The sequence below is a fragment of the Oncorhynchus kisutch genome, linkage group LG17 (assembly GCF_002021735.2).
Source record: "Oncorhynchus kisutch isolate 150728-3 linkage group LG17, Okis_V2, whole genome shotgun sequence".
NCBI classification, from domain to species: Eukaryota; Metazoa; Chordata; class Actinopteri; order Salmoniformes; family Salmonidae; genus Oncorhynchus; species Oncorhynchus kisutch.
In genome coordinates, this window is record NC_034190.2 from 23,150,167 (window position 1) to 23,167,368 (window position 17,202).

Consider the following 17,202-nt stretch of genomic DNA (forward strand, 5'->3'; position numbering starts at 1 on the left):
CCCAAAGCCACTCCTGCATTGTCTTGGCTGTGTGCTTAGGGTCGTTGTGCTGTTGAAAGGTGAACCTTCACCCCAGTTTGAGGTCCTGAGCAATTTGGAGCAGGTTCTTTTTTTGTAAATTCTTTATTTAAAAAAAAAACACATGTTTTTCCCGTGGTATCGATTTGGTAGTTAGTCTTCTCCCATTGCTGCAACTCCCACACGGACTCAGAAGAGGCGAATGTCGAGAGCCGTGCGTCCTCCGAAACACAACCCATCCAAACCACACTGCTTCTTAACACGATGCCGCTTAACGTGGAAGCCAGCTGCACAAATGTGTCGGAGGAAACACAGTACACCTGGCGATCATGTAAGCATGCACTGCGCCCGGCCCGCCACAGGAGTCGCTACTGCGCGATGGGACAAGGACATCCCTGCCGGCCAAACCCTCCCATAACCCGGACGACACTGGGCCAATTGTGTGTCACCCCATGGGTCTCCCGGTCGTGGCCGGCTGCGACAGCTTCGACTCAAACCCAGAATCTCTAGTGGCACAGCTAGCACTGCGATGCAGTGTCTTAGAACACTGTGCCATTTGGGAGGCCCCAGAGCAGGTTTTCATCAAGGATCTCTCTTTACTTTGTGCTGTCATGTGGCTGTTGTGCCTTTTACTGAGTGGCTGGCCACTCTACCATAAAGCCCTGATTGGTGGAGTGTTGCAGAGAGATTGTTGTCCTTCTGGAATTTTCGCCCATCTCCACAGAGGAACTCTGGCACTCTGTCAAGAGTGACCATCGGGTTCTTGGTCCCCTCCCTGACCAAGGCCGTTCTCCCCCGATTGCTCAGTTTGGCCGGGCAGCCAGCTCTAGGAAGAGTCTTGGTGGTTCCAAACTTCTTCCATTTAAGAATGATGGAAACCACTGTGTTCTTGGGGACTTTCAATGCTGTAGACATACACTGTCAATTGTGGAACCTTTTATGTAGACCGGTGTGTGCCTTTCCAAATCATGTCCAATCAATTTAATTTACCATAGGTGGATGCCAAACAAGTTGTAGAAACTTGAGCTCAATTTCAAGTCTCGTAGCAAAGGGTCTGAATACTTATGTAAATAAAGTAAATGTGCAAACATTTCTAAATACCTGTTTTTGCTTGGTCATTATGGGGTATTGTGTGTAGATTGATGAGGGGCAACATTTATTTAATCCATTTCAGAATAAGGTTGTAACATCACAAAATGTGGAAAAAGTAAAGGGGTCTGAATACTTTCAGAATGTGCTGTGTGTGTGTGTGTGTGTGTGTGTGTGTGTGTATACACATATATATATATATGTGTGTGTGTGTGTGTGTGTGTGTGTGTGGCAAGAAAATGTATGTGAACCCTTTGGAAATACCTGCATAAATTGGTAATAAAATGAGATATTCATCTAGGTCACAACAATGGATAAACACAGTATGCTTAAACTAATAACACACACATTTTGCAGCAATAACCTCAACCAAACGTTTTCTGTAGTTGCAGATCAGACCTGCACAACAGTCAGGAGGAATTTTGGACCATTCCTCTTTACAAAACTGTTTCAGTTAAGCAATATTCTTGAGATGTATGGTGTGAACCTCTCTCTTGAGGTCATGCCGCAGCATCTCAATCAGGTTGAGGTCAGGACTGACTGGGCCACTCCAGAATGTGTATTTTCTTCTGTTGAAGCCATTCTGTTGCTGATTTACTTCTGTGTTTTGGGTCGTTGTCCTGTTGCATCACCCAACTTCTGTTGAGCTTCAATCGGCGCACAGATAGCATTAGCTTCTCCTGCAAAATGTCTTGATAAACTTGGTAATGAATTTTTCCGGCGATGATAGCAAGCTGTCCAGGCCCTAAGGCAGCAAAGCGGCCCCAAACCATGATGCTACATCCACAATACTTTACAGTTGGGATTAGGTTTTGATGCTGGTGTGCTATGCCTTTTTTTCTCCACAGATATTGTGTGTTCCTTCCAAACAGCTCAACTTTAGTTTAATCTGTCCACAGAATATTTTGCCAGTAGCGCTGTGGAACATCCAGGTGTACTTTTGCAAACTTCAGACGTGCAGCAAGGTTTTCTTTGTACAGCAGTGACTTCTTTCGTGGTGTCCTCCCATGAACACCATTCTTGTTTAGTGTTTTACGTATCGTACTCGTCTACAGAGATGTTGGCATGTTCCATATATTTCTGCAAGTCTTCAGCAGACAAACTAGGATTCTTCTTAACTTCATTGACTATTCTGCGCTGTGCTCTTGCAGTCATCTTTGCAGGATGGCCATTCCTAGGGAGAGTAGCAACAGTGCTGAACTTTTTCCATTTATAGACAATTGGTCTTACCGTGGACTGATGAACATCAAGGCTTTTAGAGAAACTTTTGTAACCCTTTCCAGCTTTATGCAAGTCAACAACTATTAAACTTAGGTCTTCTGAGATCTCGCATTGTTCACATCAGGCAATGATTCTTGTGAATAGCAAACTCAAATTTGGTGTGTTTTTTTATTTATTCTGTAGGGTAAGGCAGCCCTAACCAACATCTCCAATCTCGTCTCAAAGATTTTAGTCCAGGTTAGCTGTCTCCTGACTAGAGGTTGATCGATTAATCGGAATGGCCGATTTAATTAGGGCCGATTTTAAACTTTTCATCAAAATCGGAAATCGGTATTTTTGGGCGCCGATTTGCCGACTTTAATTTTTTATTTAAATGTTATATATATCTATTTATACCTTTTTTTTATTTAACTAGGCAAGTCAGTTAAGAACACATTCTTATTTTCAATGACGGCCCATGAATGGTGGGTTAACTGCCTCATTCAGGGGCAGAACGATAGATTTTCACCTTGTCAGCTCGGGGGATCCAATCTTGCAACCTTACAGTTAACTAGTCCAACGCAATAACGACCTGCCTCTCTCTCATGGCACCCCACAAGGAGACTGCCTGTTAAGCGAATGCAGTAAGCCAAGGTAAGTTGCTAGCTAGCATTAAACGTATCTTATAAAAAACAATCAATCATAAGCACTAGTTAACTACACATGGTTGATGATATTACTAGATATTATCTAGCGTGTTTTGCGTTGCATATAATCTGACTGAGCATACAAGTATCTAAGTATCTGACTGAGCGGTGGTAGGCAGAAGCAGGCGCGTAAACAGTCATTCAAACAGCACTTTTGTGCATTTTGCCAGCAGCTCTTCGTTGTGCGTCAAGCATCGCGCTGTTTATGACTTCAAGCCTATCAACTCCCGAGATGAGGCTGGTGTAACCGAAGTGAAATGGCTAGCTAGTTAGCGCGCGCTAATAGCATTTCAAACGTCACTCGCTCTGAGCATCTAGTAGTTGTTCTCCTTGCTTTGCATGGGTGTTGTCGTTGTGTTGCTGGTTTGAGCCCAGGGAAGAGCGAGGAGAGAGACGGAAGCTATACTGTTACACTGGCAATACTAAAGTGCCTATAAGAACATCTAATAGTCAAAGGTTAATGAAATACAAATGGTATAGAGGGAAATAGTCCTATAATTCCTATAATAACAACAACCTAAAACTTCTTACCTGGGAATATTGAAGACTCATGTTAAAAGGAACCACCAGCTTTCATATATTCTCATGTTCTGAGCAAGGAACTGAAACGTTAGCTTTCTTACATAGCACATATTGCACTTTTACTTCTCCAACACTTTGTTTTTGCATTATTTAATTAAACCAAATTGAACATGTTTCATTATTTACTTGAGGCTAAATGGATTTTATTGATGTATTATATTAAGTTAAAATAACTGTTCATTCACTATTGTTGTAATTGTCATTATTACAAATAAATAAACAAAAAAACGACAGATTAATCGGCGTTGAAAAATCATACTCGGTCGACCTCTACTCCTGACTCCAATTAGCTTTTGGAGTCATTAGCCTAGGGGTTCACAATTTTCCCAACCTACACTGAATGTTTAAATGATGTTTTCAATATAGACAAGAAATCAAATAATTTGTGTTATTAATGTAAGCACACTGTTTGTAAGTTGTGACTTAAGATGATCAGATCAAATGTGTTGACCAATTTATGCAGAAATCCAGGTAATTACAAAGGGTTCACATACTTTTTCATGTGTGTGTTTATGTATATGTGAGATATATATATAATTGTGATATGTGTGTGTATATATAATTGTGATATGTATGTGTATATATATATATATATAATTGTGATATGTATCATGTGGTCCCTCCCTGCTAATACCTAGCCCTAGTAGTGTCATATGAACCATAATGCCTCTCTAATCTATTTTGCTATCGGTCTCAGAAGAAAAAGAAAGACCGGCGGAAAGGTAGAAGTGGTGAGGGAGATGATGATGATGATCACGAGGATATGATGGAGAAACTAAAGAAGCTGTCAGTGCAAGCCAGCGAGGATGAGGAAGAGGAAGGTAAGTTGACTGCTTAGTCTGTCAAACAAATGTCTAAATTTCAAGCTGGAAATGTTCAGTGTTGATAGCCTAGCTAGCCTTTAATCAACTTTGCTCACTCTCTTGCTCTCTCTCTTGCTCGCTCTCTTTCTCATCCCAGTTGTGGCCCCTGGAAAAGGCAAGGGAAATAAGGTGAGCATGTTGTGCATGCATCGGTCTTGATCACTATATCGCCAGTCTTTACAGTCTTGATCACTATATCGACAGTCTTTACAGTCTTGATCACTATATCGACAGTCTTTACAGTCTTGATCATTCCGTTCTATTACATTTTGGGGGTAGAATACACTATAATCCACTTTTAAATTGTATTTGTTGTCTCAGGGTGGGAACATCTTTGCCGCTCTCAGTCAGGGAGACAGTGATGATGACGGTGGTGATGATGAGAGACTGATGAATAAGGTGCGTGGGGTCTGTTATGTTTGTGTCATGTTCTAAATCTGAATGTGGATTCTATTGATACTAACAAAGTGTTTTAGAGGTCCAGGGAGCTCTAAGAAAGTGTTTGTTGCGTTTTACTAATGAATTAATTCCATCCCACCCCTCCTCGTACTGTTCCTTCCTGTTCCTTTTCTGCTGTCTTTTGGAGTTCATCACACACTCACAATAATAGATGTTTATTTGTCACGTGCGCTGAATACAACATTACAGTGAAATGCTTACTTAGTGCAAAAAAGGTATTAGGTGAACAATAGGTAAGTAAAGAAATAAAACAACATTAAAAAGACAGTTGAAAATAACAGTAGCAAGGCTATATACCGACACCGGTTAGGCAGGCTGATTGAGGTAGTATGTAGATATGGTTAAAGTGACTGCATATATATATATTTTATTTAACCAGGTAGGCTAGTTGAGAACAAGAGAGTAGCAGTAGCGTAAAAGAGGGGGTGGCGGGTGGCGGGATACAATGCAGTTAGCCCGGTTAGCCAATGTTCGGTAGTACTGGTTGGTCGGGCCAATTGAGATAGTATGTACAGTCGTGGCCAAAAGTTTTGATTGATACAAATATTAATTTTCAGAAAGTCTGCTGCCTCAGTTTGTATGATGGCAATTTGCATATACTCCAGAATGTTATGAAGAATGTTATCAAGAGGCGAAGACTTTTGGAGGATGGCCTGGTGTCACGAAGGGCAGCAAAGAAGCCACTTCTCTCCAGGAAAAACATCAGGGACAGACTGATATTCTGCAAAAGGTACAGGGATTGGACTGCTGAGGACTGGGGTAAAGTAATTTTCCCTGATGAATCCCCTTTCCGATTGTTTGGGGCATCTGAAAAAAAGCTTGTCCGGAGAAGACAAGGTGAGCGCTACCATCAGTCCTGTGTCATGCCAACAGTAAAGCATCCTGAGACCATTCATGTGTGGGGTTGCTTCTCAGCCAAGGGAGTGGGCTCACTCACAATCTTGCCTAAGAACACAGCCATGAATAAAGAATGGTACCAACACATCCTCCGAGAGCAACTTCTCCCAACCATCCAGGAACAGTTTAGGGATGAACAATGCCTTTTCCAGCATGATGGAGCACCTTGCCACAAGGCACAAGTGATAACCAAGTGGCTTGGGGAGCAAAACATCTGATATTTTAGGTCCATGGCGAGGAAACTCTCCAGACCTTAATCCCATTGAGAGCTTGTGGTCAATCTTCAAGAGGCAGGTGGACAAACAAAAACCCACAAATTCTGACAAACTCCAAGCATTGATTATGCAAGAATGGGCTGCCATCAGTCAGGCTGACTGACTGATGGCAGCCCATTCTTGCATAATCAATGCTTGGAGTTTGTCAGAATTTGTGGGTTTTTGTTTGTCCACCTGCCTCTTGAAGATTGACCACAAGCTCTCAATGGGATTAAGGTCTGGAGAGTTTCCTCGCCATGGACCTAAAATATCAGATGTGGCCCAGAAGTTAATTGACAGCATGCCAGGGTGGATTGCAGAGGTCTTGAAAAAGAAGGGTCAACACTGCAAATATTGACTCTTTGCATCAACTTCATGTAATTGTCAATAAAAGCCCTTGACACGTATGAAATGCTTGTATTTATACTTCAGTATTCCATAGTCACATCTGACAAAAATATCTAAAGACACTGAAGCAGCAAACTTTGTGGAAATTAATATTTGTGTCAGTCTCAACTTTTGGCCACAACAGTTAAAGTAACTATGCATATATGATAAACGGAGAGTTGCAGCACCGTAAAATAAAGGTTGGAGGGGGGGGGGGGGGACACAATGCATTTGGAGTCTAATGGCTTGGGGGTAAAAACTATTGAGAATCCTTTTTGTCCTAGACTTGACACGCCTACTACCGCATGGCAAGCGTTACCAGAGAGAACAGTCTATGACTGGGGTGGCTGGGGTCTTTGACAATTTTTAGGGCCTTCCTCTGACCGCCTGGTGTAGAGGTCCTAGATGGCAGGCAGCTTAGCCCCAGTGATGTACTGGGCCGTACGCACTACCCTCTGTTGTGCCTTGCGGTCGGAGGCCGAGCAATTGCCGTACCAGGCAGTGATGCAACTGGTCAGGATGCTCTCGATGTTGCAGCTGTAGAACCTTTTGAGGATCTCAGGACCCATGCCAAATCTTTCAAGTTTCTGAGGGGGAATAGGCTTTCACATCCATATTTTTCGTTATTCCTACATAGGGCTTTTGCGGTCATGACATTTTGTCAGCTGGTGATTGTCATGCAAATAACTGCCAGTCTCACGGTTATTGACTGTTAATTAACATAAACATGTTTAGCATCTCCTAGCTTCCACACACAGCTTACAAGCTACTAATGCTGACCGTTGTAGATGTTCCATTTTAAAAAGTCTAATAAATCTATTTAATATAGCCTACACCATCAAAATAAATCAATTTCTTTATTTTAGACAGGTCTAAAGAAACATGATATGAAGAAAATGTAGCCTATTTCAGAAGAACAGAATGGCATACTCAGCATACTGAGTTGTCCTCATGTTAGTCCCTGATCTAGCCATGCCATATTGCTGTCGGCTACACTTGTTTATTTATCAGGCAAGATTTGCTTAGAATTCTGTGACATTACTTTATAGCATGAAGAATACAATTGTACGTAGGAGAAAATATCCTTTCTATTTTTTTCAGCTAATGATTTTCGAGGGAGTGCGCACATGCAACTTTTCTGTGTTTTTCTTAAAAGAAACAGGTCCTCCTATATGCTTAATTTAGAGTTATTTATGCAACTTTTGTTGCGATGCAAACATTGTGCTACATGTTTTGATTTTTAATACAGGCTGCATGATGCGACTCTGATTTGAAAAAGTTACATGAAAGGCATGAGCTCTGCACTGTTTCTTGCGCAGGCTGCACACACTTCATCAGTCTCCCATTCAGAATTTGACAGCATTTGATAATATACTCACCCATCAGACTATTCTTAATTGAATCTAGTCTTTTCGTGTAGCCTATGGGTGGAATAATTTTTGATTTAGAATGCCCCACAAAAAAACTGTTTAAGTTTTTAATATGTAAGCATAGGCAGCGCATCCATAAGGCTAGGGTAAGTTATTCCCAAAGTAAATTGAATTAAATTGCCAAAATTATATAGCCTAATTAGCCTACTCATGTATCTACAGAAATAAATAGAAATAGGCTACTAAAGCATGATTTGGCCACAGTGGATCGTTTGTTTCTTTAAAAAAAAAAGTGGATTGTTTTAAATCGCATTGCCTACAGTTTGAAGGAAAGGCAACGCACACAATTTGGGCAGATTGTTGAGTTGTGACTGTCTGTGAAATGTAGAGGGGCCAGGCATATCGCAATATTTCAAAATACTCTCTGGAAAATACGAATGTCTTTTTGAGCGAACAACAGTATAGCTTATCTTACTGGCACCAGCGGAGAGCATTGGCAACATCCCTGGTGATTGCGCATATTCACCATTTATCATTATTGGGTCAGTGTTACTTTTTTTGGGGGGGTTCCTTCTCCAGTTTAGGTGGATGTCATATTGTATTTGTGTCTCCCCTTCTCATAGGCCTATTATATTGACAACATTGTTTTTATTGATCTGTTTGTCAGTGTCAGCAGAGTAGGCTACCCTGTCATTTGCATAAAAACAGATTCTGCTAATGTCTCCAGTCATATAAAGTGTAGTAGAATTGCATGAAATGTGTTCATAAAAGGCTACATTTTTCCCATGCAAAGATAGAAGAAACATGTGATATAGTCCAGGCCTACTCTATGCGCTCAGCCATGCATTGAACCGTCTTTTTTTGCTAGCAGTGAGTTATATTATTAGCCTAAATTATGCCTAGCCTACTACTCATCACATTATGAGTAGATAGGATATCTTACATAAGTTGGCAAATGCGATGATTCATGGAATGCTATATTATAAAGGTGATTTAAAAATATAAAAAAATATGTTGGTAATTGTCTTCCCCGAACTTAACTCACGTGCCGCCTATTTCCAGGTTGTAAAGTTGATTTAATATGCTTAAGTTTAAGAAATCTAGCAGCAGGAGAAAGCTGGGATCTTCTTTTCACATGTGATTTTGCAATGGCAGGGCTTACAAAAACACATGTTTCACTCGGGTCTGTAGCCTATGTGCTCTCTAACCATGTTTTAGAGTTATTTGGCCACTTTAGTTGTGATACAGACCTTATCAAAACATATAGGGCTATGGGCTAGGCTACATGATGTGTGAGACTATGATTTAGAAAAAGTCACACAAAAAAGGTTTGCCGTTTCTTGCTTTACTGACCATGCTGAGCAGTGGTAATGCATCATGGTAATGTCATCCATCAGACTATTCTTTATTTAATCTAGTCTTCAGATATACTAAATAATGTGTGAAATTAGTTTTGATATAGAATGGACCATTATCATGCACCTGTCGGAACAGGGGCAGGGGGAAAAATTTAATATATATATATATATATATATATATATATATATATATATTAATATTAGGCCTAACCTATAGGAAGCTGATCCTTTTTAATAGAGGCCATCAACTGTTTTCTCACGCAATTGCATAGCCCATGGAAATGTTGTGCAACATGAGCTCATGGGCCCTCATGAAGTGTTAGATTTGATTTTTCATTTGATTTTTTTCACCTTTATTTAACCAGGTAGGCTAGTTGAGAGCAAGTTCTCAGATGAAGCAAAGCAGTGCAACACAAACAACAACACAGTTACACATGGAATAAACAAGCATACAGTTAATAACACAATAGAAAAAAAATAAAGTAATATACAGTGTGTGCAGATGGCATGAGGTAAGGCAATAAATAGGCCATAGTAGCAAAGTAATTACCATTTAGCAAATTAACACGAGTGGTAAATGTGCAGATGATGGGCAAGTAGAAATACTGGTGTGCAAAAGAGCAGAAAGGTAAATAAAAACTATGGGGATGAGGTAGGTAGATTGGATGGGCTATTTACAGATGGGCTATGTACAGCTGCAGCGATCGGTTAGATGCTCAGATACAGTGGGGCAAAAAAGCATTTAGTCAGCCACCAATTGTGCAAGTTCTCCCACTTAAAAAGATGAGAGGCCTGTAATTTTCATCATAGGTACACTTCAACTGACTGACAAAATTAGAAAAAAAATCCTGAATCACATTGTAGGATTTTTTTATGAATTTATTTGCAAATTATGGTGGGAAATAAGTATTTGGTCAATAGCAGAAGTTTATCTCAATACTTTTATATACCCTTTGTTGGCAATGACATAGGTCGAACATTTTCTGTAAGTCTTCACAAGGTTTTCACACACTGTTGCTGGTATTTTGGCCCATTCCTCCATGCAGATCTCCTTTAGAGCAGTGATGTTTTGGGGCTGTTGCTGGGCAACACGGACTTTCAACTCTTCAATGCCCTTGCTGATGGAGGGAGGTTTTCACTCAAAATCTCACGATACATGGCCCCATTCATTCTTTCCTGTACACGGATCAGTCGTCCTGGTCCCTTTGCAGAAAAACAGCCCCAAAGCATGATGTTTCCACCCCCATGCTTCACAGTAGGTATGGTGTTCTTTGGATGCAACTCAGCATTCTTTGTCCTCCAAACACGACGAGTTGAGTTTTTACCAAAAAGTTATATTTTGGTTTCATCTGACCATATGACATTCTCCCAATCTTCTTCTGGATCATCCAAATGCTCTCTAGCAAGCTTCAGACGGGCCTGGACATGTACTGGCTTAAGCAGGGGGACATGTCTGGCACTACAGGATTTGAGTCCTGTTGCAGGAATTTAATTCCTCTGTTTTAATTCCCAATTAAAATGAAACACTGTCAATTCATAAGAATTTGTATGACCCTTATTTTATAGAGATGGACAGAGCCCGGGTCTTAAAGTTAAATAGCAGCCTTTATTCACGAGAGTACTGAACACGATACAGGTTATAAACTGAAAATGACGTCATTAGTTCCAGTACCAACCCGTCTCTTCTCCCACCCTGGTACAAAGGCAGTATCTCAAGCCTTCCCACGTCGTCTCCCTACCAATTTAATATAATTTATGAACCAAGGTCTTCTTGTGTAGATGAGCATTCTAGCCAGTCTGAAGATATCGTTCATTCATTTCTACCAAGGAACAGACAGTCATTGTTCTAACTCTTGACCACATTTACACACATTATATTCAGCACTGGGATCAATAAAGAAAACTCATACATATACAGCAACATAATAGTATTCGGATTAGTACATATACAGTAACATAATAGTATTCTGATTAGTCAGTCCTGATTGAAATGTATACATAATTAGTCATCATTGATAAAAATTCCCTTAACAAGTCCCTGGTGGCGTAGTGTGTTACTGATGGTAGGCTTTGTTACTTTGGTCCCAGCTCTCTGCAGGTCATTCACTAGGTCCCCCCGTGTGATCATTTTGACCCCACGGGGTGAGATCTTGCGTGGAGCCCCAGAACGAGGGAGATTATCAGTGGTCTTGTATGTCTTCCATTTCCTAATAATTGCTCCCACAGTTGATTTCTTCAAACCAAGCTGCTTACCTATTGCAGATTCAGTCTTCCCAGCCTGGTGCATTTCTACAATTTTGTTTCTGGTGTCCTTTGATAGCTCTTTGGTCTTGGCCATAGTGGAGTTTGGAGTGTGACTGTTTGAGGTTGTGGACAGGTGTCTTTTATACTGATAACACGTTCAAACAGGTGCCGTTAATACAGGTAACGAGTGGAGGACAGAGGAGCATCATAAAGAAGTTACAGGTCTATGAGAGCCAGAAATCTTGCTTGTTTGTAGGTGACCAAATACTTATTTTCCACCATCATTTGCAAATAAATTCATAAAAAATCCTACAATGTGATTTTCTGGGAAAAAAAATCTCATTTTGTCTGTCATAGTTGAAGTGTACCTATGATGAAAATTACAGGCCTCTCATCTTTTTAAGTGGGAGAACTTGCACAATTGGTGGCTGGCTAAATACTTTTTTGCCCCACTGTAGCTGATGTTTAAAGTTAGTGAGGGAAATCTCCAGCTTCAGCGATTTTTGCAATTCGTTCCAGTCACTGGCAGCAGAGAACTGGAAGGAAAGGCGGCCAAAGGAGGTGTTGGCTTTGGGGATGACCAGTGAGATATACCTGCTGGAGCACGTGCTGGGTGTTGTTATTGTGACTAGTGAGCTGAGATAAGGCGGAGCTTTACCTAGCATAGACTTATAGATGACCTGGAGCCAGTGGGTCTGGAGACTAATAGGTAGCGAGGGCCAGCCGACGAGAGCATACAGGTCACAGTGGTATATGGGGCTTTGGTGACAAAACGGATGGCACTGTGATAGACTGCATCCAGTTTGCTGAGTAGTGTTGGAGGCTATTTTGTAAATGACATCGCCGAAGTCAAGGATCAGTAGGATAGTCAGTTTTACGAGGGTATGTTTGGAGGCATGAGTAAAGGAGGATTTGTTGTGAAATAGGAAGACAATTTTATTTTGGATTGGAGATGTTTAATATGTGTCTGGAAGGAGAGTTTACAGTCTAGCCAGACACCTAGGTATGTGTAGTTGTCCACATATTCTAAGTCCTATCTGTCCAGAGTAGTGATGCTAGTCGGGCGGGCGGGTGCGGGCAGCGAAAGGTTGAAAAGCATGCATTTAGTTTTACTAGCATTTAAGAGCAGTTGGAGGCCACGGAAGGAGTGTTGTATGGCATTGAAGCTCGTTTGGAGGATTGTGAAGTGTCCAAAGAAGGGCCAGATGTAATACAGAATGGTGTCGTCTTTGTAGAGGTGGATCAGGGAATCACCCGCAGCAAGAGCGACATCATTGATGTATACAGGGAAGAGTCGGCCCGAGAATTGAACCCTGTGGTACCCCCATAGACTGGCAGAGGTCCGGACAACAGGCCCTCCGATTTGACACACTGAACTCTATCAGAGAAGTAGTTAGTGAACCAGGTGAGGCAGTCATTAGAGAAACCAAGGCTGTTGAGTCTGCCGATAAGAATATGGTGATTGACAGAGTCAAAAGCCTTGGCCAGGTCTATGAAGATGGCTGCGCAGTACTGTCTTTTATCGATGGCGGTTATGATATCATTTAGTACCTTGGGCGTGGCTGAGGTGCACCTGTGATCAACTCGGAAACCGGATTGCACAGCGGAGAAGGTACGGTGGGATTTGAAATGATCTATGATCTGTTTATTAACTTGGCTTTCGAAGATTTTAGAAAGGCAGGGCAGGATGGATATAGGTCTATAACAGTTTGGGTCTAGAGTGTCACCCCCTTTGAAGAGGGGGATGACCGGGGCAGCTTTCCAATCTTTAGAGATCTCGGACGATACAAAAGAGAGGTTGAACAGACTGGTAATAGCGGTTGCAACAATGGCAGTGGATAATTCTAGAAAGAGAGGGTCCAGGTTGTCTAGCCCAGCTGATTTGTAGGGATCCAGGTTTTGCAGCTCTTTAAGAACATCTGCTATCTGGATTTGGGTGAAGGAGAAGCTGGGGAGGCTTGGGCAAGTAGCTGCAGGGGGTGCAGAGCTGTTGGCCGGGGTTGGGGTAGCCAGGAGAAAAGCGTGGCCAGCGGTAGAGAAATGCTTGTTGAAATTCTCGATTATCGTGGATTTATCGGTGATGACAGTGTTGCCTAGCCTCAGTGCAGTGGGCAGTTGGGAGGAGGTGATCTTATTCTCCATGGACTTTACAGTGTACCCAAAACCTTTTGGAGTTCGAGCTGCAGGATGCAAATTTCTGTTTGAAAAAGCTAGATATTGGTTTCTGACTTCCCTGAAAAGTTGCATATCGTGGGGACTAATCGATGCTAGTGCAGTCCGCCTCAGGATATTTTTGTGCTGGTCAAGGGCAGTCAGGTCTCGAGTGAACCAAGGGCTATATCTGTTCTTAGATCAATTTTTTTTTTAAAGGGGCATGCTTATTTAAGATGTTGAGGAAATTACATTTAAAGAACGACCAGGCATCCTCGACTGACGGGATGAGGTCAATATCCTTCCAGGACACCCAGGCCAGGTCGATTAGAAAGGCCTGCTCGCAGAAGTATTTTAGGGAGTGTTTGACAGTGATGGTCCGACCCATAGCGGATGTAGGCAGTGATCGCTGAGATCCTGATTGAAAACAGCTGAGGTGTATTTGGAGGGCAAGTTGGTCAGGAAAATATCTGAGGGTGCCCATGTTTACGGATTTGGTGGTGTTCATTGATAATTTGTGTGAGATTGAGGGCATCTAGCTTAGATTGTAGGACTGCCGGGGTGTTAAGCATATCCCAGTTTAGGTCACCTAACAGAACAAACTCTGAAGATGGATGGGGGGGGCAATCAATTCACATATGGGGTCCAGGGCACAACTGGGAGCTGAGGGGGGCCTATAACAGGCGGCAACAGTGAGAGATTTATTTCTGGAGAGATTCATTTTTAAAATTAGAAGCTCGAACTGTTTGGGCATAGACCTGGGAAGTTAGCCTGCAAAATTCTGTCAATCTCTGCAGTAGATTGCAACTCCTCCCCCTTTGGCAGTTCTATCTTGATTGGAAATGTTGTAGTTGGGGATGGAAATCTCAGAAATCTCATTTGCGTTGATGTCAGTGTGATTAGAGGGGCAATACATCAGTGCAAGGCCATTAGCGACTGGCAGTTAGGAAGTTCAGTAGCCTACTAATGACCATTAGCAGCATCAGAGCGCAGTTTTGGAGAATCCTAGTTACGGTGCCTAAACGGTCACGTGGAATTTGACTGCGGTCCTGACTGCCAGTGTGGCGGTAATACGGTCACCATAACAGCCCTATTCCTACATCATTTCCTTTCATTGCATTTCATCTACATGTGTTGGACAAATTAGCATTGGCCAGAAGTGTTTGGGCTTGCAAGGCGCTTAGAATCTAATGATTTTGAATCAAGCATGTCATTTTTCTTCATAACGGCTTTGGTGTAAGGGCATCTCTAATATTAAGGAACTGGTGTATCTGTGTGTTTGTCTTTGCGTCTTTAATACTTTAACACAGGAGGTTGAGAAGGTGCATAAGGGCAAGAAAAAAGATAAGCCAAAACCGAAAGCCAAGGTGGGTGATGGAATGGATTTATTCTCCTCCTACACACTCCCCCCCCCCCCCCCCCCCCCCCCAACATCCCCTCCCCCATCCAACAGGGTTGATAACGGAAAGCAGCACATTTTAAATTGTTCACTAACACATTCCCCTCTCAATCTATTCCCTTTTATTTCACAACACTTTATTTAACGACTTTTCTCTTTCTCATAGACCTCATATCTGCAGATCTAACCCACTGAAATACTCAACACAATAAAACTGTCTGATCTCACTTGTTCCCAGACATGGAGCCTCACTCTCCTTTTCCCTACATAAAACCAGGCTCGCTCCGATGATGAGGAAGAAAAGAAAGACTGGGATGAAAAGACAGCTGTGAAAAAGAACATGAAGCCAGAGGCTAAACCAGCACCCAAGGTCAGACTTTTGATAGGCTAAGCAATATAGTTACAATTCCACAAAGCCTATCTAGTCATTTCAGATCTGCTGGAGTATCTAGGGAGTTCAGAGTATATCCTAGCGCTTTATGTTTATGTTGAACTAAATGAGACTCACTTTTTTATTATATATATATATATATATATATATATATATATATATATATATATATATATATATATATATATATATATATATACTGCTCAAAAAAATAAAGGGAACACTTAAACAACACAATGTAACTCCAAGTCAATCACACTTCTGTGAAATCGAACTGTCCACTTAGGAAGCAACACTGATTGACAATAAATTTCACATGCTTTTGTGCAAATGGAATAGACAACAGGTGGAAATTATAGGCATTTAGCAAGACACCCTCAATAAAGGAGTGGTTCTGCAGGGGGTGACCACAGACCACTTCTCAGTTTCTATGCTTCCTGGCTGATGTTTTGGTCACTTTTGAATGCTGGCGGTGCTTTCACTCTAGTGGTAGCATGAGACGGAGTCTACAACCCACACAAGTGGCTCAGGTAGTGCAGCTCATCCAGGATGGCACATCAATGCGAGCTGTGGCAAGAAGGTTTGCTGTGTCTGTCAGCGTAGTGTCCAGAGCATGGAGCCGCTACCAGGAGACAGGCCAGTACATCAGGAGACGTGGAGGAGGCCGTAGGAGGGCAACAACCCAGCAGCAGGACCGCTACCTCCGCCTTTGTGCAAGGAGGAGCAGGAGGAGCACTGCCAGAGCCCTGCAAAATGACCTCCAGCAGGCCAAAAATGTGCATGTGTCTGCTCAAACGGTCAGAAACAGACTCCATGAGGGTGGTATGAGGGCCCGACGTCCACAGGTGGGGGTTGTGCTTACAGCCCAACACCGTGCAGGACGTTTGGCATTTGCCAGAGAACACTAAGATTGGCAAATTCGCCACTGGCGCCCTGTGCTCTTCACCGATGAAAGCAGGTTCACACTGAGCACATGTGACAGACGTGACAGAGTCTGGAGACGCCGTGGAGAACGTTCTAATGCCTGCAACATCCTCCAGCATGACCGGTTTGGCGGTGGGTCAGTCATGGTGTGGGGTGGCATTTCTTTGGGGGGCCGCACAGTCACACCTTCATGTGCTCGCCAGAGGTAGCCTGACTGCCATTAGGTACCGAGATTAGATCCTCAGACCCCTTGTGAGACCATATGCTGGTGCGGTTGGCCCTGGGTTCCTCCTAATGCAAGACAATGCTAGACCTCATGTGGCTGGAGTGTGTCAACAGTCCCTGCAAGAGGAAGGCATTGATGCTATGGACTGGCCTGCCCGTTCCCCAGACCTGAATCCAATTGAGCACATCATGTCTCGCTCCATCCACCACAGACTGTCCAGACTGTCCAGGAGTTGGCAGATGCTTTAGTCCAGGTCTGGGAGGAGATCCCTCAGGAGACCGTCCGTCACCTCATCAGGAGCATGCCCAGGCATTGTAGGGAGGTCATACAGGCACGTGGAGGCCACACACACTACTGAGCCTCATTTTGACTTGTTTTAAGGACATTACGTCAAAGTTGGATCAGCCTGTAGTGTGGTTTTCCACTTTAATTTTGAGTGTGACTCCAAATCCAGATCTCCATGGGTTGATAAATTTGATTTCCATTAATAATTTTTGTGTGATTTTGTTGTCAGCACATTCAACTATGTAAAGAAAAAAGTATTTAATATCTAGGATGTGTTATTTTAGTGTTCCCTTAATTTTTTTGAGCAGTGTGTATATGTGTATATATATATGTATATATGTGTGTGTGTGTAGATATATGTGTATATATATATAGATATATGTGTATAGATATATATA

The 17,202-nt window shown here is 42.3% G+C and overlaps 1 protein-coding gene across 3 annotated transcripts in view; it reads left to right on the forward strand.

Annotated features, from left to right (window-relative positions):
• Positions 1–17,202, forward strand: part of LOC109907356 (ATP-binding cassette sub-family F member 1) — a 32,194-nt gene that overhangs the window by 2,545 nt on the left and 12,447 nt on the right. Inside the window, exons 4-8 of one of the 3 annotated variants that reach the window (XM_031793384.1) lie at positions 4,294–4,417; positions 4,557–4,588; positions 4,781–4,858; positions 14,890–14,946; positions 15,256–15,348. In XM_031793384.1, the coding sequence (XP_031649244.1) occupies positions 4,294–4,417; positions 4,557–4,588; positions 4,781–4,858; positions 14,890–14,946; positions 15,256–15,348 (384 nt within the window). The remainder of the gene's footprint in view (positions 1–4,293; positions 4,418–4,556; positions 4,589–4,780; positions 4,859–14,889; positions 14,947–15,255; positions 15,349–17,202) is intronic. The other 2 variants (XM_031793385.1, XM_031793386.1) reach the window with 2 other exon arrangements.